Source organism: Bactrocera latifrons, unplaced genomic scaffold (genome assembly GCF_001853355.1).
Source record: "Bactrocera latifrons isolate USDA-ARS-PBARC rearing strain unplaced genomic scaffold, ASM185335v1 scaffold_110, whole genome shotgun sequence".
In the NCBI taxonomy this organism is placed as follows: Eukaryota; Metazoa; Arthropoda; class Insecta; order Diptera; family Tephritidae; genus Bactrocera; species Bactrocera latifrons.
This window is the reverse complement of record NW_017534520.1, coordinates 297,963-320,200: the sequence shown is the minus strand read 5'-3', so window position 1 is coordinate 320,200 and position 22,238 is coordinate 297,963. Positions and strand designations below refer to the sequence as shown.

General features: G+C 36.8%; 1 protein-coding gene and 3 non-coding genes across 6 annotated transcripts in view; 2 read left to right on the top strand and 2 right to left on the bottom strand.

The window, feature by feature from the left end:
* The first annotated feature begins 1,087 nt into the window (after nucleotides 1-1,087).
* Nucleotides 1,088-1,159, top strand: Trnad-guc. Its single transcript has one exon. It is a non-coding gene; the product is annotated as a tRNA-Asp (tRNA).
* A 181-nt stretch (nucleotides 1,160-1,340) lies between these two features.
* Trnad-guc lies at nucleotides 1,341-1,412 on the bottom strand. Its single transcript has one exon. It is a non-coding gene; the product is annotated as a tRNA-Asp (tRNA).
* Nucleotides 1,413-1,738: 326 nt separating this feature from the next.
* Trnad-guc lies at nucleotides 1,739-1,810 on the top strand. The gene has a single exon. It is a non-coding gene; the product is annotated as a tRNA-Asp (tRNA).
* Nucleotides 1,811-18,738: 16,928 nt separating this feature from the next.
* The window catches only part of LOC108973776, a 4,969-nt gene continuing 1,469 nt past the window's right edge, over nucleotides 18,739-22,238 (bottom strand). The window contains exons 1-4 of one of the 3 annotated variants that reach the window (XM_018941273.1): nucleotides 21,561-21,679; nucleotides 21,153-21,255; nucleotides 20,320-21,096; nucleotides 18,739-20,252 (exon numbers count right to left, since the gene is read on the bottom strand). In XM_018941273.1, coding sequence (XP_018796818.1) covers nucleotides 19,705-20,252; nucleotides 20,320-21,096; nucleotides 21,153-21,180 — 1,353 coding nt within the window. In that variant the 5' untranslated portion in view covers nucleotides 21,181-21,255; nucleotides 21,561-21,679 and the 3' untranslated portion in view covers nucleotides 18,739-19,704. The other 2 variants (XM_018941265.1, XM_018941257.1) reach the window with 2 other exon arrangements.

Sequence of the window (22,238 nt, the reverse complement as noted above, 5' to 3'; positions counted from 1 at the left end):
TGAAGCGCTTTGTGCCAACAGTTTACAATTATGTACATACTTATATGTAGGTTTGAATATACATATACATGCATACATATATTTATACATAAGAAAATAAATTTTTAAGATATTTGAAATATATGCTTAAAAGTGAACAAACAACAACAGTGCCGCAGTAAAAAGTAATTTTCCAGTAAATTGCGTGAGAATGCTCGAACGAAACTCGCCATAAGCTATTGGCCAGCACCATTATTTTGAGTGTGGCCAGAAATTTCTTGGCTTTTGCGTTCACATGTATACCTACTGACTTAAAACCATACATACATATATTTACACATAGCGACACAACACACTTCGTAAATACTTTATATGCATACATATGTACAGTATATGCATTGATAATGCCGCTGACTCAGTTCATTCATTTGAGAATTTCGTTTAGCAGTTTTGCTTAGCAGCCGCTCTTTCCAACTGAACGAAATGCAAGCAATACTTGCTGTGCACCTTTGTTTGCCTGGTATTTAACTGAAATGATTGAACGATTTTTGCACGGTTTTTAAATAAATTTTTTAAACAAAATGGTCGTTGCTTGCAGCCATATTATTTTTCTATATTTCTACAATTCTTTATAAGTGAATTTAGTGCGGGCGAGATGTTATAGTGTAAATGAGTGAAGGTCATTCATGTGCGCACATGTTCGTACATAATCGAACAAGAGCAGCACGGCAATCGAACTTTTAAATGGCGTTGATTAGTTTTTGATTTGTAGTTGGAGATTTAAAATATAATATGATAGTGGAACAGTTTTAAAATTATATACGCACATGTGTATTTTGATTATCAAATATTGCACTAAAATATTGCACACAATTGATATAATAAAAATAATTTGAATAACTTCAGCTTACTAAAATTATTTTAAAATGTAATGTATGCAATTTGAATTATTTTGTCATTTCCCAAAAATGAATTTGTTATTCAGGGTTTCTAATCAAAAGCATTCAAAAGTTTTTAAACACGGAATCCATTCAAACAAAACAAATTTACTCTTTTCGTAATAAAGAGTGAGTGCTCATATACTGCTTTATTTAAAAATTTGTTAATATCCTCGATAGTATAGTGGTTAGTATCCCCGCCTGTCACGCGGGAGACCGGGGTTCAATTCCCCGTCGGGGAGTAAGCGGATTTCTTTGTTTTTCATTTTGAAATACTTAATTTTAAATTTGATAAAAAAAAATTAAGTTTTTGGACTCTTAATCACACATTTGCTACACTTGTTATTATGTATAGATAAAACCGCAAATAAAAAATTAAATTAGTGAATTAGTTAATAAAAGTAGCACTGGAAGTGTAATTATCTCCCCGACGGGGAATTGAACCCCGGTCTCCCGCGTGACAGGCGGGGATACTGACCACTATACTATCGAGGACACATTATTTATATTTGGGCACAAAAAAATTTAATAACCTGCTAAATTTATAAGCTTATATTTATTATTTGAAATTCCAGTTATCTATATATTTTTCATTTCATTAGTCTAATAATGCAAACTAATAAAAAAACTTACTGCGAACAAGAGTGAAATAATAATAATTCGCTTCGAATGGTTATCAGAAACTGACTTTATGACATTTATTATTTAATCACTAAATAATTTAAACATTTGTAAATTGCATATGCAATTTATTTTCAAATAAAAATTATATTTTTTGCAGTGTATATAACACACAGTTTCACTCAAATATTACGTATTGGTCCTCGATAGTATAGTGGTCAGTATCCCCGCCTGTCACGCGGGAGACCGGGGTTCAATTCCCCGTCGGGGAGTTATGGGAAATGTTTTTTTTTTTTTAAATCAAGAACAAGTAATTTTTTGAGTTAAAATATTAAGATTACTCAATTACCTTGTCTTTAAAAAGAAAAATATATTTACACATATGCATATTAGGAAGTTTCAATTTTGAAATTTGTATCTATATGTTGTAAAGATAATCCTACTTTGCCTCAGAATTTAGAGACTGACTTTTAAGAATATGAAATTATATATAGTAAAAAAATTAGTGCAATAAAACTTACAGGCTCAGCTTAAAGAACTCTTTTTTGAAATATTTTTTGTCTCTTTTAAAACGTTTATAATGCTACATCTTAATTTAATTCTACAATATTTAAGGCATTTGTTCTAAGCGCTCATAATTGAAAATTCAGTACTTTTTAACCGATACCAACTCTATCCCCGATTAGCTGAAAGTTCACATTTACATTTCGAATATTTTTAATTCTGTTGGATCTTTTTTTCTATCAACCCAAGCAACACTGCACAATTTCACCTTGAAATATGGTAACGCAATGTCTGCTCCAATTTGTACGCGAAGGCATATGAAAACTGTGAGGAAGCAATAAAATTTCGCCAACTTGGCATAAGACAAATAATTAACAGATTATAAAGTTTCCGCCGACCGACGCTTAAATAATGAAAAGGCAGTAAAATGGTGAGAGGGCGTGTTGGATCCCCACAGTACTATTGAGTAGGTAGTAAGCAAAATCTTGCGAAAGTTGCTGTTGATGTCGGTAAAAAGCATTATGGGCGCGCTGCTGCTGCATTGGACGGCATTTAATCATACAGGGTGGTCACTACAATTGCTTGATGCCATGCTAATTTGACACCTGTCGGCGATAGTCGATGGAAAGATGAGCTCTACGAGATATACGAAGACATTTACATAGTTCAGCTAGTTATGGGACTGCGGCTACGCTGGCAAAGTCATGTTGTCTGACTGGACAAGAACACTCCAGCTTAGAAAGTATTCGCCAGTGGAAGCAGAGAAAGAGGAAGACAGACCTCCACTCTGTTGCGAAGACCAGGTGGAGAAGGGCCTTGGCGCCAAACAGCGAAAAGGAAGAACGACTGGTGCGCTGTTGTAAACTCGGTTGTAACCTCGTAAGCGGTGTCTACGCCAATATATAATAGAAGAAGAAGGCTAATTTGACAGCACTGTGTTTTCGTAAATATTGATAGAAAGTAAATTTCATATGTCTTTAGTGGGAAAGAAACGGCTTAAAGCTGGAACCAAATCACAATGTACATACTACGCTTGGTCACAGCAATTACGCTTTGGCCGCATTATTGAGTTGTTCGCAAAGAACTTTTGTTAGAGCAGCAATGAAGACGACGGTGACAGCTGTTGCCTGCTTCTGGACTGTATGTCGGCTGCTACCGCCGGTATTCGGAGTAGACAAGCTTATGGCGACTTCCTGGAGTGGAGTGGAGTGACAAATATAAAGAAATGAAACGAAGTGTATATTGGTATATAAGTGGGCAGCTGCCAGGTAAGCGCCTGCGAAAAGTTTGTTGCTGATGCTATTTTATGCGCGGCAGCCACTCTAATAAAATGACGGTTGGCCGTACCGTGTAACTGTTGGCATAACCTTGTTGGAGCGCTGCAATTTTCTTGGCAATTTGCTGAAATTTATATTTGGATCATTTGTCTGAGACATAACACGCGACGCAGCTAGGTAGCGCTGCTACGCTAAGAAACCACGCGCCAACGCCATTTTAAGATGCGCGTGGGTGGAATTATTTTCGTAGCATTTGATTGTAGTTTATTTGGCATTTTCGTCTGCACAATTGAAATTTATTTGGAAAATAAGCGGCGCGGACGAACAACGCCACAAATGCAATGCATAAGCGTTGCTGTAAACTGAAAGTGTGGCATGTGGGGGCAAGGAGAGTGCGGAGTGCACACAGAATACGCTTACCATGGGCTTTGTGCGGCTACTTGTGCATTGTTAATTACGCCAAAAGTGCATTAAATGCGCGAGCGCTTGCCGCGCCACACGCACCGCACCGCGCCACGAAGCGTTCAATAAAATGGAACGCCAAAGTTTGCCAGCATTGGTGCACTTCTGCTCTATTTCATGCCTTAATCAGCTAAGCAGGCAAATTTATTAGGCTTTCGGTGAATTTATCTTGCTGACGACGGATGAAAACAGTCAATGTTTGGAGAGTGGATAGTGGAAAAGGCGAAGTGCGCGCATTTACCTGACTTGCATTGCAAACACCGACAATTCCGCTACGGACGGCGCCTAATAACCTGGTGGAGTCACTTCGCTTTATTTTTGTTGTTGGCAAAGTTTTTCAAAACTTGCCTTAAATGCGATTATTTCGACTCGACTCGCTTAGAAGCGCACGAAAAAGTGCTACACAATGCGAAAGCAAAAATGTAAAAAAAAATACAAAAAATAGAATAGAAACGCTTAAAACTTACGCTTAAGCAAATAAAAGCAGAGAAAGTGAAAGAAGCTACCGAAATGCAAGCAACTCAAGTTTGACTTTCAGACGCAGCTTAGCGTATGCAGAGCGCGCACCTGGATTTGCATGAATACAAAGAAAGCTATCTAGCAGCGCGCCAGGCGCACACGACCAAGTGGAGCAGAGGTGGAAAGAAAAGGCGATGCGCTGTGCAATGTAAAAGTTGGCGTAAAAGTTTTCCCCGACGTTGCCAGCAACGCCAGCATCAATCCATTTGCATATACAGTTGCCGTTGCGGATTACGCGTTAACGCGCCTGCTGGTATGCTAAATATTTAAATAAAAGTAGAGAATGTTAAGATGTGCAGCCGGAATTGTTGTACATTTAATGGCACGAAAACGGCACAGGCATTGGCTTGCCTGCCTTAGGTATAGCGTTGGTGGTAAAATTGACTCATTCCTACAAATCCAGCTGAAATTCGGTGTCTACAAATGCCAGACGACACGCAGCATTGCATTTGGGGTACATACAGCGCGCTTATCGCCACTTGCGTTCGTTTATCTGCGCGCAATCACCTCCGCTCACCTCCGTAAATTTTGTTTTACTCACCGGCATTTTTAAGCCGTTTGTTCGTCTGTGCGCTCCTTTAGCGCTCGCTTTCAAATTGCCGAATAGCATTTTGCAATTCTGTTCCTATAAATATGCATTATGCCATGAACGGCCAGTGACTTTGTAGCATATTCTAAGGTGTGTGCGGGTCATTTGTCGGGTCAGCGCTTTGGCCCGTTTTAAATTAAAAACTCTTTCACAATATCAACCTGCCGCAGATTAGCCTTTTGCCTAAGTAAGTATGTATGCTTTGTGCGCACCTAAAAGTAAATTATACATATATACTTCTGTGTGCAACGCTATACACCTAAAAGTATGCTGCAAAGACACGTTTCGTTCGTTTATAATCGCTTGCATTTATTTTGCATGCTTTTTAACACTTTTTAATGCATTTTATAAGTTTCTATTTGGCAATTTCAACTATGGCCGGTGTCTTTGAGCGCCTGTGCATCTGTCAGTGATGCGAAAAGGTGAACGAATTAATTGCATTTTAAAGCAGCAGCTGGGACGACTGCTTCCTTTGGTATTTTTATATTGCAAATGAGATTGCGCGCCGATTTTTGATTGCAAGTGTTCAGAATTAACATAGAAATTGCAAACTATGAGAATATGTATGAAAGAATGAAATCCGATAAGTTTAAGCTATATCTATGATCTATTAGTGTGCAGAGAGGCCCTAAGCGTACAGGGTCAATTTCTTAGTCGTAAAGAAAATGAAAAGTAAAGAAAAATTAGAGCAATGGTTGTTTGATTTTTGTGCCGGTACATTTTAACACCCCGAACCCAAGTAGCGCCTGAAAGAATATTTGGTGCTTTATAGCATCGAAATTGGAACTTCTCTTGGGAATTAGCAAAGACATTAAGTCTGCTTAGGAACTAAATATACGGGTCTTTTCTCGATACTACCGACGCGGATCAACAACGTTCAGCGAGTTTGTTATTCAACTAAATCATTTTAAAAGTTCTAACCCTGTTTAGTAGACAGAAATAAAGCTTTGATTGTAGGTATTCGAGAATGTTCGGACTCAAATTTAAGCCATTACACGATTGGCTCAAGGCCTATTCGCAGATTAACTGTTTTGTAAGCTCCACAGTTTTACTTAATTAGCTACATCTCAATCTGTTGGAAGAAGTAGAGGAATCGATCCACAGATTCATAACCAGTACACCACTAGAAGTTCGCATATTAAGAATTAAAATTAAGAAATAAGGAAGATGAAGTGGAAACATCTAGAAGCTTTCTTACATTCCAGTTTTCGCCAAATTAAAGCTGAAAAATCTAGGTTATCATACTTTTTACGAACCCGACGAATTGGCTGATATGATATTAACCGACTCAATAAATTTGTGGCAGACTCTAGGCATTTAATCGACATGCGATGGTCTTTTTTATCCGTACTTTGGAAAGATCACAATTGCAAGCGTCTATAACATTACAAGTAAACCTCGCGAGTAATAAAATCATTTACCTAACCTAGCCTATCCAACTACAGGCGACATAAAGATATTATTTTATTTCAGAATACCGAAATCTTTCTATCTTTAGGGAAAATTGGGTAATTTAAACATCAATAATGTTAAGGATTTTCGGTATTTAGTAGTGGCTTATTGATAACCGACAACAATCCAATGAGCTATGTATTTAAGTTTCTTAGTTGTTTGGCCACCTTATCAATTGTTACTAAAATATCTAGGAAAACACTGGTTCGCTGACAGTTTTCGTCAAAATTTCGTAAGTCCGAACCGACATGTCTATCAATGTGGAATGTGTTTCCTCATCGAAATTCATACTCAGTCGTCTGAGCTTTAATTCAATTAACTGTCTTCTGTGGTATTAACGGCTGATGATGAATTTCCTCCCCGCAAGTCGAATATTTGAGGTACAGTGAAGTGTTATTTTGTAATCGGTATTAATTCGCACGAATGACGTCGTATACCACTACATTGTTTGCGTTCATGTATATATATTTGCTGGAAAATACCTTGTAGGAAAGTCATAGCCAGTGGCGGGGATTATTCTAGGTATTAAGATTAGTTTAAGAACAAGCTTCCGTTTCTTGCTTCTTCTTCAAGCTTCTTCTTCTTTAAATTCAATATGAGTGAGTACTTGAAAGAGTGGTAAAAACGCTTACTAGTCTATCTTTATTTGATTATACCAGTTTTTACCAATTATATCAGTTCTTGGTCTATTAGCCACTCTGCAAGGTTTGGGTTTGGGTAAGACTTTCCAATTTAAATTTTGAACGAAAACTCATTAATAAATCACTCATAAATAATAAATCGGCCGAATATCGTGGCAAAGGTGAGCCGAAGCCGAAAAAGCCGCGTCCAAGTAGGTCAAAAATCAAGGTTATATTGCCAGTGTTCTTCGATTTTGAAGGTGTGGTGTACTCCGAAATCTTACAATTTGAGTCTTATGCGTCGTTTCCGTGAAGCTATTCATAAAAAGTGACCGGAATTATGGACCGACAACTCTTGTTTTTTGCACCACGACAATGCACCGTCGTGTAGGGGATGCCATGGATTTCTTCTTCTTTACTGACGTAGACACCGCTTCCGCGGTTGTAGCCGAGTTAACATCAGCGCGCCAATCGTTTCTTCTTTTCGCAAAGTCACGGCAATTGGATGTTCCAAACGAAGCCAGGACTTTCTCCACCTGGTCCTTCCAACGGAGTGGACGTCTTCCTCTTCCTCTGCTCCCCCCGGAGGGTACTTCGTCGAATACTTTCAAGCTGGAGTATTTTCGTCCAACGGACAACATGACCTAGCCAGCGTAGCCGCTGTCTTTTAATTCGCTGAACCAAGTCAATCCCCCGTCAATATCCCGTTCAGTTCATCGTTCCATCGGATACGATACTCGACGTTGCAAATGCGCAAAGGACCATAAACCTTTCGCAGAACTTTTCTTTCGAAAACTCGCAACGTCAACTCATCAGATGTTGTCATCGYCCATGCCTCTGCACCATATAGCAGGACGGGAATAATGAGTAACTTCTGTCTGTCGAGAGAGGACTTTACTTCTCAATTGTCTACTCAGYCCGAAGTAGCACCTGTTGGCAAAAGTTATCCTGCGTTGAATATCCAAGCTGACATTGTTGGTGGTGTTTACGCTGGTTCCAAGATAGACAAAATTATCTACGACTTCAAAGTTATGACTGTCAATAATGACGTTCGAACGACTCGAAGAGGTCCTTCCCGATCCTGACGGGCTTTTGGTGTTGCTTAACATCAGTTTACACAGCCGTATTAATTTTACGGGGATACCAAATTCCGACACCGCGGCATAAGGGCAGCTCCTTTTCGTGCTGTCGAAAGCAGCTTTGAAATCGATGAGGAGGTTGTGTGTGTAAATTGTCCTTTCACGGGTCTTTTCCAAGATTTGGCGCATGGTGAATATCTGGTCGGTTGGTGACTTTCCAGGTCTAAAGCCACACAGGTAAGGTCCAATCAGTTGACGGTGGGCTTTAATCTTTCACAAAATACGCTCGATAAAACCTTATACACGAGGAGGCTCATTCCACCGTAGTTGGCGCATATTATGGGGTCTCCCTTTTTATGGATTGGACATAGCACACTTAAATTCCAATCGTTGGCTATGCTTTCTTCCGACCACATTTTGGAAAGAAGCTGATGCATGCTGCTTATCAGTTCTTCGTCGCCCTGTTTGAATAGCTCGGCCGGGAATCCATCGGCCCCCGCCGCTTTGTTGTTCTTCAGGCGGGTAATTCCTATTCGAACTCCTTCATGGTCGGGCAATGAAACGTCTGCTCCATCGTCATCGATTGGGTTCGCCTTCTCCTGGGGTTATGCTTTCACTGCCATTCAGCAGGGTGGAGAAGTTTTCCCTTCATAATTTTAGTATGCCCTGGTAGTATGCGTCGGTTACTAGAACATCTCTTTGGGTTCTAAAAGAGTATGCTCCGGTCTTGAAATCTTCTGTTAGTCGCCCCATTTTTTCGTGGAACTTTCGAGCATTACCCCTGTCAGCGAATTTGTCAAGCTCTTTATACTCCCGCATTAAGGCCTCTCTCTTTTTCTGTCTGCAAATGCGTCTCGCTTCCCTCTCCAACTCTCGGTATCTATCCCACACCATCCCACACGTGTTGTGGTCGACCGTAACGTTGTAAGGTAGGCGATATCTGTTCTCTGTTTTTTCTCCGCTGCGACATGGCACTCCTCGTAGTACCAGTTGTTCCTTTACATTTTTCGAAATAAATGTAGGAAGATAAATTAAGAAATTTAAAATGATACACAAAGCCTTACTAATTTTTGCTTATAGTAGTGCATGTATATTTCTGTATTTCGCAATGTAAGATATTAGAAGAACGCTGAATAAAAGAAATGCATATTATATATTTGTAAAAATATCTCTACATGGTTTCTGCAGATTTATAAGAAAAATATATGGTTATATGCTCACATACCATATATATAGTATATTGAACGATGGACTGTACAATCCGTGCTATCAAATTCAAAGGGATATGAATGTAAACTCCCTCGTAATCGCCGCTCTTAATGGCCAACTTGATGGAAACAATGCTTCAGCAAATACATTGTACAGTGTTTTAATTCATAGGCAAATTTTATTAAATTAATACATGTATATAATCTTATATTTTTGCCATAATCACATTGCACTGAAATTGAAACCTTGGCTCGAGTGGTCTTGGTTACACTTTGTCTTGTACTCCAGAGAACTCAAATACTTAGGTATAGTCCTCTTTAAAAATGTGATTTGGGAGTTTCATCGAGCGTATAGACTCAGTGAGGAATACTCGATGTTATGAGTCTAAAATTAATAAATTATTTCTAAAATTTTTGAAATGAGTAGCTATGGTGGACCACAACCGTACTAAAAATAGACATACATGATAATAGCTCTAAAAGAATATATTCTTATACAGCTGTAGAGTTCTCAGTTTGGGCGCAAATATATAAGAAATAATAACAATTGAAAATCTTCTTAAAAGCTTGTTTATAACTATTGCATAAATAAGTTAAAATTGTGGAGAAAGAAAATCTTTCGGAAGGTAAATCTGTTCCTGTCCACAAACTAAGCTCATATCATATATCGATTTAACCTAAGAGAACTTTTTGCTTAATCGGAACAAAGGTTAAAATTGTATACGATTACTTATGCATCTTTTAAAACATCCGAGACTCTGCTGACGAAACATCAATTGTTTTCCAGTCCTTTAAAAAAATTAAAAATAGGTTAAGCTTTTACTTTCATACTGTGGCATAAACCTTGCTTTTACCAGCACAAGAAGAACCTTTAAGTTTTAGTCCGACATCGAACTTCTAATAAAGTTTTTGTGAAAGAAATATTTTTGAGAAATTAGAGGCAAATTCTCTCTCTCTCTCAAATTCATCTATAATGTCTTTTAATTTATACTGTTAAAGTATAGTATAGTTTGACATAAACTAGTTTTTAAACTCCGATCAAAGAAAATACTACGATTGCAGATATAATTCCATTAAGCTCGGCAATATAGACACTGTACACTCCCACTGAGGCAACACATTTCAGCCACCCAATCAACTGGACATGGACGAATTTCGACATTTCATTCCATTGTGACGGACCAACAAAGCGTACTTTGTGGTATTGTTGCGAGGAAAATATGATGGACGGATATAAGTACATATACAGTTATACTCTGATGTAAGTACGTTTGGATTTTTCTCTTATATACGAGGGCTCGTTTTCACGTACGCAGCATACAAAGGAGTGATAGTATTAACACAAATTATTTATACATCTCAATGAACTCCGCTCTGCTTTCATTTTTGGAATTACTCTTCAGAGGATTGAAGCTAGCAGACCTTTATCGGATCGAAGTTCTATATAACCCCAATCTGATTCTCGTAAACGAACGGATTGTCGGTGACATTCATATTGTTGGAGATGTGACCTCGATTCATCATAGAAGCCGACTTCTTGTAAGTCTTTGGTTCGTTTTAGATAACTTGTGTCTTTTTTACATCACATTCCAGATCAGGATCACCCAAAAGTGCTCAACTTTCTTTTCATGAAATTTTTATGAAATTGAAAAATATGTGCAGTCACAGTCAACAAGAATTTTTTAAGATGATGTTTAGGAGACAGCCCTGTGCGACTATGAAGTTTAGGAAAACGAAAAAATGTATTTGACATTTTTAATAGCTAGAATAATGCGCTCGGTTTTATCAGCTAACTTTTTAACATTTCGAATGTAAATTCAAAATGCCACTCTCATAGAAATCCTCGACCGCATTAGTAACTAGGTTCGTCTTCTACACGGTTCTCTGCGTAGTTTTCACCAGCAAAACCATTCGCCATAGACAGAAACAGGTATAAATCATTCAGACACAGGGCCGGACAATAAAAACTCCCACCTTCCTTCAGAAGGCCGAAATGGAATCGACGATCGTATTTACATTTTCAGCTTGGTTTGGCTTGCGTTTTCGTCCTTATCGAGGCGTATTTTTCCTGTGCTGATGTCCATCTTGGACTCCAACAACACTCAGTCACGTCTGTCACAAAATTGTCTGAGTAATTCTCTTGGTAAGAAAGCTTTTCCCCTCTCTTACTCGTACATACAACTCAAGATATTGGTTACTAAAGCCATCTAATGGAAATATAATGGATTTCCTTTTACTAGGCCTGTTACTTACGAAAAAGTTAACGACTATTCAAACAATCCTCATAATATGTGATAAACATTAATATTTTGATATTGCCTTCTTCCCTTAGATATACACACATATTCAAAATCATTCGCACGGAAATTACCTACGCGATAAACAGTTACAATGGTGACTTAACGGAACACCTATAGTATATATACACACATACTTATATAAGTGTTTTTATTTTCCTGGAATTGTATACGAATATACACATAAGGGTGGGTCAAAGGGTTCTTAGACACCGCTAAGAAAGTCTAACCAAGTATGAGCTCTTAATTGTAAAGTCAAGTTCCTCCGGATTACAAGTAAAATTTGTTTTCTTATAATTTTTATAACTCAACGACAAAAATGTCATTAAATCCGAAAACTTAAAGCTTTGTAGGAAAAATTATCCTTTATAAAGTGGGATCCATTTTAAGGTTCTATTACTTTTTCAAAGAAAAGATACAGAGATGTCAAATTAAATAGGCATTTATTTTTTGAAGACTATCTCTTTCAAATATTGGCCGCGGCTATGTCTCAGATTGTCCATTCATTGAGTCCAATTTTCGTTCGTTCGAGCATTTCGATTGGTAACTGGCGAATGACACGCGTGATGTTTAGCTCCAAGGCCTGAATCGATGAGGGATTGTCCACATAGACATTAGACTTTACATATCCCCACAGGAAAAAATTTAATGGTATGATGTCATAGGACCAGAAGGTGAAATTATCTGTTCATCGAAGTGTTCATAAATCCATTGTTTGATGCGAAGTAGTTGCCGACATCACGAGCTTCAATTTCCGGTATCAAATGTCGATTATCATGGCGCTATAACGCTCGGCGTTGACGACTTTGTTCTAACCGGCATCATTTTTGAAGAACTAATGTCTGATGAATCCATAACCTCTCCAAACCGTTGTTCTTCTGTATTAAATGGCAGCTTTTGATTCTCTTCGATTAAGCCTCATCGCTGAAAAAAATTTTGCTCGAAAACGTCGGATATTCTTGAACCTTCCCGCTACAATTAAAAGCTCATGCATTGAGAGACTTTCTTAGAGGTGTCTAAGAACCAATTTTTCAAAGTACTAACCGAAAAAAGTATTTTCTTCACACACCCTAATAGTGCATGATATATGGTATTTATATATCACTTAATTTAATATCCTCCCATATAAACAGTGCAAATCAATGAAGCTGGACGTCCAACAACTCTGTAGTATAGAGTAGCTACCTGAAGGACTACAACCGAAGAAGAAATGTGAAGAACAATAAGAGTACACACGGAATTCCGGTGTATACGACGATAAAATTGCTCATGTATGCAAGAGTATGTATTTATATATTATCTGTATATTTATTTCTCGCGGCAGATGCTCACGATGATAGGCGAAGTCGGCGGCCAAACTGGATTATAAATATCAAAGACTAAAAATGAAATTTGTAAAGCGAAGTTGTACAGAATTTTTAACTGAAACTCAATTAAGTTAAGAGAAAACATTAACTTCGGTTGCTCCGAACCTTTAATACCCTCATAAATAAAAGGTTCCTTATAAGATCTTGATTCCGATCGTTCATACGGCAGCTATATGCTATAGTAGTATTTCGGCTGCTTCGGCAAATGAGCAGCTTCTTGGGTAAAAAAGGACATGTGGAAAATTTCAGATCGATATATCAAAAAATGAGAGACTGGCATATACATATATAGACAGACTACAATTTATTTTTTAATTGCACTTCTCAAAGGAGAAAATTAAGAGATCAGAATATTCGTTTACTAGTATTTTATTGGGGCAGAGCGTTATGTTGGCTAAGAGTAAGATAGTGCCGTAATTTCTTCCGCCAATGCCTCCGACTAATTCAGTATTAAGTAGTTCCATATATTAGGACAATCTGACGTAGTAGAAAATTGTAATGGTGGAGAACTTTCAAGATCTTGTATTTTGATGCCTTCACGCAGATAAAGGATGGGATTTTATCTCTCGAAATGGTTTCTGAAGGAATGCTGCTAAGGGGATGTCCCTTGATCTCTAGGAAACTTTAAAGCTGCCACAGTTTACTAGATTCAAGTACTGAGCGAGTGTTCAATGACGATCCAAACAAGAATTGCATTTTCACAACCACTTTCTTTTCGATATTCGATCGATAATCAGATCTACCTTTTTTTTCTTCAGTATGTTCAGTAGTAACATCTTAAAGATAATATGTAATAGGTTTATACGACTGTGCCGTCCACCTACTATATATATAAAAAACAAAATAAATTATGCTAAGTATAGAAATGCATAAGCCTCTTTATTTGATTACACCTCTAACTTCAATTTTCCTCCGTAACTTTCTAATAACTTCTTTCAGTGCTCCCTCTTTTGGTCAACAACTCGTTGGTCTACATCTTTACATAGTAATGATCTCTCAGAAAATAAAGAATATTCCAAACTTTTACCGCTGACCACGGAGGCAGTAAACGCTTCCCTTTTAACACAATTTATTTTTTCCTTCAACTTCTTATCGTTTTAATTAGTTTCGAAAAGTTTTCCACGGACATTCGCTTCGCTTGCAACGGCACTCGCCCGCATATTTACCTAAACGTATGCAAACAAAATCATCGACCAACAAATGTAGTTATGAATATATTCATCCTAGAGGGGCATATTACCACCGGCTGGCGCCTAATGATGACCAACAGTTGGGGCAGTAGCAGTTGTTTAGATAATAGTAGAACAAAAACAATACTTATTGCAGATAAATACTTGCGTAAAATTGCCGTAATTACGCAAGTGAAACAAATGAGAGTATAGAAAAACCGGAGTAATTATTGCATAGACTGTAATCGGATAAGCAAACAATATGAAGTGCATTGGATAGTAGTGTCTAATAAAAAATGAAGTTAAGAAATATGCAACTGCATGCACTAATTAGAAATTGTATTTGCTGAATTGAATTTAATGCAGCAGAATTATATTTTTATTAAATTTTTGAACTGAATTCAGTGCGGCACCCATACGGCTTTAATTTTGGGTGGCTGAATTTTAATTTCATTAAGCTGAATTATAATTTTATTAAGCTGACTATAATTTTATTAAGCTGAAGTAATTTTACAACTAAACTCAGTGTAGAGTTTATGCCTTTAATTTATGCAGCCGAATTACAATTACGTTAAGCTGAATTGTAATTTAAAAGGATGAATTTCATTTTGTGACTTACAGCTGACTTCAATTTTTTGCAACTAAATAGAATTCTAGCCGTAAGCGTGCAAAATAAGAATTATAAACAGGGTTTGTCCAGAAAGTGATAGGACTGATTTTCTTTCGCCGCGACAGTACTTCGGTGCACCGACTGGATTCGGTAGAGGGCGTTCCTAGCTAATGAATGAGCGGCTGGTCAATTTTTTTCAAACACCTGGAGAGACAGGACAAAGATGTTTCTGTAAATGGTGCAAGCCGAAAATGCAGCGTTCGTTAAAGCAGAGGTACGCGATTAAATGTTATGTGAAACTCGATAAATCTGCTCCACAGAGACGTTTGATAACAATCATGCAGGCTAACTCAAGTTTTGAATAACGTAATCACAGGTGATGAGTCATGGATCTTTGGGTATGATCCCGAGGAAAAGAGTGGCACATGCCGACGTCTCATCGCCGCAAAAAGGGAAGTATGAGCAAATCCAAAGTGAAAACGATGCTCATTGTTTTTGACATCAAAGGCATCGTCCACCATGAAATTGTTCCTCCTGGACAAACCGTCAACGCCAAGTTTTACGTGGAAGTCCTTAAGAGACTCAAATGAAGGGTCAATCGGGCTCACAGCCGAGTGATAGTTGTACCACAACCACGCCAAGGCCGGCATCCAAGCGCTTCCGCCACCAGCCCCGCCCCCTAGCCATTTTCGGTGTCCTTGCCTGAAAATGTCGATGAAAGGCAAGCATTTTGAGACGACAGAGAGGATACCAGCGGCATGCAACTCGGCTCCCAAAGCTATTCCGGAGAATGCCTTCCGTGACGCCCTCATTGCTTGGAAAGGAGCATATTTTGAAAGTTTTTAAAGAATAGTTCTATACTTTCCGTATTAAAATCTTGAGGCGCTGAATAGAATCCTAACCGTCTATATTAGCGAAAAAACATGTTTTTAAGTTTTAATGTTTTTCATGGTGTTGCATTTTAAAGCGCTGAATAACATCGTTAAGTTCGGTTTCACCTTATACAAACAAAATTAAACAATTGATGATTATTTCATTGCAGTAAAAGGAAATAAATAATTGCAAAAGGGTTTTTACAAGCTGAATTAAGATACAGTTTATACTGAAACGTTCACTGCTAATCCTTTTTAAACGAAGGTATAAAGTTATACTAACTTTTTGTATATGTTCACACATACATAAAAGAATTCTTTGATTAAACTTAAGCGAAGTTTTTAGTTAATATCACTTGCCACTCAACAAAAAAATTTTAGGCTGCATTCATGCGACGGCAAAAATAAGCTGAATCGTCTCCACATATAATTCAGCATAGATTTAAGGCGTTAAATGAAGTACTGCTGTAATTTAACATGCGCTGAATTTAAAACAGGCCTATGCAGCACAGCTAAAAAGTTTTAAAATTGAATAAAACTTATTACGATTATATAAAATTACATAAGCAATTAATAACTACAATAGCGCGTTAACTACCTAGTAATAGTAAAAGTGAGAAATTAATATCAAAAACAACTTATAGTAACGTGTAACACGCAGACAACAGCAACAAATAACCCCCTGTTGTAAGTTGATTAATAACTTATGTTTGGCAAATTAGCATTGAGTGGTGGAGAGCAGCAAAAAACTTTAACATAATTAGGTGAATTTGTGTGTACATTGTTGTTATTTAGCACTGTTTAATGAATGATGTTATAGTAAGATATCTCGCTTTCCGAGCAAAATGAAGGAGAATTATTAATGTGGTGTAAAAATTAGAATAAAAATTATAGGCCAAATTAAAGGCATAGTAACAAATAAATTCGAAGAAATTATATAAATAAAAATAAACTGGAAACGCTGTCAAAACTTTAAAAAATAAAAAAAAATACTTTTAAAAGTAATGAAAAAAGTATTATATATAACATGTACATAAAAATAATAAAAAATTATGCACATACATATAATATATGTACAATAGGGTGTTTTTTTTCTTTTTTGAACTATTAATTTTTTCAATCCCGTCACGAAGTTTCCTTGGAAACACCCTAAAAAAATTGCCTGAAAATTTGTGCATAGAAAATATACTACAACCGTGATTTTTTATCATTAAATTTCTACAGATCAGAGGTTTTTATGGCACCGCTTTCACTTTAGACGGATATTTCTCAGAATTGCTCACTCTACAAAAGTGCCCAGTGCAACAAAGTTGTAACTTACACCGACGAGGTAGTACGAGGCTCTAAACCTGACTTTTCCACGAAATTCGCATTTTTTTTTATATACATATATTTCGTAAGTGACAAGAGCTATAGAAAAAATGTACACGACTTGTACTTGTAGGAAATTTTATATGCTACAAAAAAGTTCCCAAGGTCAAAATCGCTATCATTACTACTTCTCGCGATATTCGTCTGTTTAAGTAAGGCTTTATAGAATTTTAGATGGTATATAATAAAAAATAAATACATATAAATATAAAAAATAACAAGCAAGGAAGGGCTAAGTTCGGGTGTCACCGAAAATTTTATACTCTCGCATGATAAAGTGGTAATCGAGATTTCAGGCGTGGTTATGAACCGATTTCACCCATATTTGGTACATGTCATCACGGTGTTAAGAAAATATTATATACCGAATTTCATTGAAATCGGTTGAGTACTTCCTGMGATATGGTTTTTGGTCCATAAGTGGGCGACGCCACGCCCATTTTCAATTTAAAAAAGAAACCTGGATGCAGCTTCCTTCTGACATTTCTTCCGTAAAATTTAGTGTTTCTGACGTTTTATGTTAGTCGGTTAACGCACTTTTAGTGATTTTCAACATAACCTTTGTATGGGAGGTGGGCGTGGTTATTGTCCGACTTCTTCCATTTTTGAACTGTATATGGAAATGCCTAAAAGAAACGACTCTATACAGTTTGGTTGACATAGCTATAGTAGTTTTCGAGATATGTACAAAAAAGTTAGTAGGGGCCGGGGCCACGCCCACTTTTCCAAAAAAATTACGTCCAAATATGCCCCTCCCTAGTGCGATCCTTTGTGCCAAATTTCATTTTAATACTTTATTTACGGCTTAGTTATGACATTTTATAGGTTTTCGGTTTCCGCCATTTTGTGGGCGTGGCAGTGGGCCGATTTTGCCCATCTTAACTTAACTTCTTATGGAGCCAAGAAATACGTGTACCAAGTTTCATCATGATATCTCAATTTTTACTCAAGTTACAGCTTGCACGGACGGACGGACAGACGGACAGACAGACTTCCGGATTTCAACTCTACTCGTCACCCTGAACACTTTGGTATATATAACCCTATATCTGACTCTTTTAGTTTTAGGACTTACAAACAACCGTTATGTGAACAAAACTATAATACTCTCTTTAGCAACTTTGTTGCGAGAGTATAAAAATTTTATCAATCTCCCAAGGAATAAAGTCAGGCTACTGGTCGCCTTCTACACTGGCCATTGCAAACTTAAGAAGCATTTATTCAACATGGGCCTAGCTTCTTGTGCCAATTGCCGGTTCTGCGAATCGGAGTCTGAAAGTCCAGAACACCTGCTAATGGATTGTACAGCAGTCTGTAGACGTAGGACTAAGGTCCTTGGATCCATGTTTCCAAGTCGATTACGCCCATCTACGAACTCGAACTTTTTTTGTACCAACGAACCCACGTACCAAGCTATATCGATATATCTGAACGGACAGGCAGATAGTCAACCGGATTTCAACTTTTCTCGTCATCCTGATCACTTATACATATGTATGTAACCCTATATCTATCTCGATTAGTTTTAGGTGATACGTACAACCGTTAGGTAAACGAAACTACAATACACTGTATCAACTGGTTGCAAGAGAATAGAACTGTGGTACATTTATTCCTGCATATCATAAGTATATTTTTGGACAAAATCTATAAATTAATGAGAAATTTCAAACATGATGCAATGTAACAAATATTCCGGATGCATTACAGAACATTATATTTTGCTCGTATGAGCAGTATGTATAAAAAATCTGCATCTTCTACTATTTCGAGACGGTTTATTAGCAATAAATTAGTTGCAAAATTTATGATTTTTCATTAATTTATTTTTTATTTTCGGAAAAAATTAGACAATGATTACAATGTGCGGATTACATGCTCATTTGAAAAAAATCAATATGTATCCGATACTGGCATTTTAGCAATACACCAACATGTCAGGCTTTTTTGCATTTCATTTTAAAATGCGTCGCACTTCGAGAATAACTATAAATCAATGCGTGTGTAAGATATATACAAATCTAATTAGTATAAATATTCAAATGAAGTTTACATATTTTTTATATTTACAATTTATAAATTTTTTACAACATGCATGTGAGTTTTTGTAATATAGAATCTATTTTCTGTTACTAACCACGCAAAGAAGTGCCGATATGTTGGTGTGCATTTAAAGCAGTTAAGAAGCAGTATTGCACACATATTGAATTTTGTCGCTCATCATGTTTACATTTACTTACTAGATTATATAATATTATATATATAATTTGTTGTGTTCTACCGCCATTGTTATTGCTTCTTTTGGTGGTGCTTTGATATATAGGAAAGTGCTGCATAATTCAATCGTGCACGACTGAAATTTATATTTTCTTATACAGATAAATTCCAACGACTATTATATATGACAAAGAGGCTTTTCTTTGCACATGCGCCAAATTAAAATTGTATAAACTAGAAATCTTAAAACTAAGTTCCCGTTAACAACCGATTGTTTTATTACTTAATTGAGTTGAGTAATTCATATTGTCGATTATGGGCATAGATGTAAGCAAATGGAATAATAAAACGCACTCTAAAATTAGCTCACGCCCAAATGCCTTTAACCATGTAACCATGCTTTCGATCAACCACTCTTAATCGTTTAAGCGTAAATTCATAAGCGGCACAAAAAACTTACTACTGCACACGTCTATAAAACGAGTCTTTTTTTTATTTCCTTTTCATTTGCTTTATCCTAACTACATGCCAATTAATTGTTAGCCACACTTTTCTACCTCTGCATATTTGTAAGTGCCGATGCAACGATTAATATCTCATTGAGGTATTGGAAAATGATTGGCTCTTGTATGGCATATGGTTGTAACATTTTAAAATCACGCAGACAATTGATCATATGGCGAATTTGTTGCCTGCAGACTGGTTCACGCACACGCATAGTCGGAATGGTGAAATCTTTTACTTTTCGCGATGTCAATTCGCTATTTACAATGTTCATTGTTTGGTGGGAAGCCAATTCTGCGGCTACGCGCGATGCTGCATACCGGCTAAGTGTTTGACTTTCTTCACTATCGTCCACCTCAATATCGTCTGCTGATTCATCAGCTGAATCAGTGGTGGAATCAGTTTCTGCATTGCCACTTGATGGCAACGAATTGCTGATAGAGGGATGCTTCGGTTTTCGCTTACGGCGTATGGCTTTACCGGGATCGGCGACCAATGAAAGGTATTTGGGTATGGAATTTTGAAAATCTGATGCATTAAATATCGTTAGATCGTCGTGATGCCCAACAAAAGCTTCAGAAATGTATGAAATTATGCCTATGGGAAAAAAATGAAATTGATTTTAAATTATTGCAATTATTACGGAAATATCCTAAATACTCACCAGTGGGTGTAATGCTGAAAATAAATTTGTAATTGCTACAATCATTCGGCATTAGACGTGGCATATCTGTCTCAACACATTCAATCAGCGACTGCACATGTGACAAAGTCGAACGGAAGGGAAAAGGCAAATTTTTATGTCGGTCATAATATTTTTTGCTCTCAGGCCAACGCACAAACAAACGTAAATAACGAGCCAATTTAACCACAGTGCGAGCAAATATCTGCTGCACTTCTGTTTCGCTCAGCTCAAAGTATTCGGCTAATAGTGAGAATTCTTCATTTTGGCGCATCTTCTTCAAGGTCAAATAGCAATCGGTTGTTGTTATATTAGCAGTGGTGCAAATTATATTCTTCAGTAGCGGTAAACGATTAGCCAAAACACCCAAATGTACATAAGGATTCTTCTCTATCAACTCAAGCGTTACACTCCGTATTGAACGTTTGGGAAATTCACGTTTTATAACAATAGTTGGACGTCGCACTTGAAGTGTTGTGCCTTGTGATGTGACAGCATTAAATGTGTTTCCCGCGGGCGTAATCGTCGTACCAATTCCACCATTTATGCTGTTAGAAGAAGCAACTCCGCTTGCTTGTATAATTGTACTAGGCGGTAATGAGCTGATTGTAGCGCCGATCTGTTGCTTTTTGGTTGGAGTAGTGGTAATGGTTGTACCACCAGGACCACCTATGGTCTGTTGCCATTGAAAACTGGTTAACGGTGTGCCAGCGCTGGCAATTGTTTGCAGTGAATATTTTGTTGATTTGAAAGGAGTTTCTATAAATTAAGCAGATATGAGCAATATTTTAAACAATTAAGTAACACATACTTACCAATAGATGATGTGTTGCTGCGTTTCATTATGGCAGGCTTTATAGTAGCAGGTATTTTATTGATAATTAAATTTGACCCAGCTTCCAATTTCAATATAGGTTTCTATGAAACGAAATTAAATAAGTTAGCAATGACATAAAACAAATGTCTCTAACAAAAGCACTTGTTGAACTCTAAGCTACGAAATTTATAGCTAATATTACTTAACATACACAGGCTTTTTATATATTGAAATAAATAATGCATGTTATCTGCTGGCCCAAACAATTTCCACATTTTTGCTGCTGTGGCCTTGCTATTGACAAAAGGGCGCCATCAGCAAGTTACACACTTTCTAAGCAATTCTTTGTTCTTTCAACCATAAGAAATCACTATTAACAATAGTAATAACAATATTTAATAGTCACCTAAACAATGCAATATTATTTTTAAAAAGTTTTTATCACAAACAGATTAAAATCACTACAAATTCGAAGAAAATTAAATGCAGCGCGTTGTTCACGAAATTTGTGAATTAGATCTTATGCTCTAATGTATCACTCTCTCTTTTCAATAGAAAAAGAAAAAAGTATAATACAACGTGGAGATCTCCGTTAGTGCTGCCATATTTTAGTTAGGTTTAACGAATTGAGCAAGCTTAAAAATAATATATCATCTACAGAAATAGTAACAAAAATTTTCTTTAATTTTTTATGAAAAAATTGGTTTATAAAGCTTTTAAAAAAATTAACGATTTCACACACAAGACCTTTGACCAATTTGGTGTGCACACATATATATATTTGTTGATAAAGTATATAAATTAAAAAGTTTTCGATATTCTGCTTAAATTCTGCTGTTTTATATCCGCTCACACTTAACTAAATATATACGTATATATAAACATATATTAGACAAAATAGGGGAATCCTACTCACACAGCCTAAATAATAAATATGTGACCTGGTCTACGAAAAGGGAGCTAACGTGCGAAAACTAGTTTATGACTTTTTGGATTCTATCACGTGAAAAGCATCTCATCTTCCATCCGAATCAACTAAGATTTTTTGACACCTAAACCCCCTTTCCGAAGACCAGGTCACATA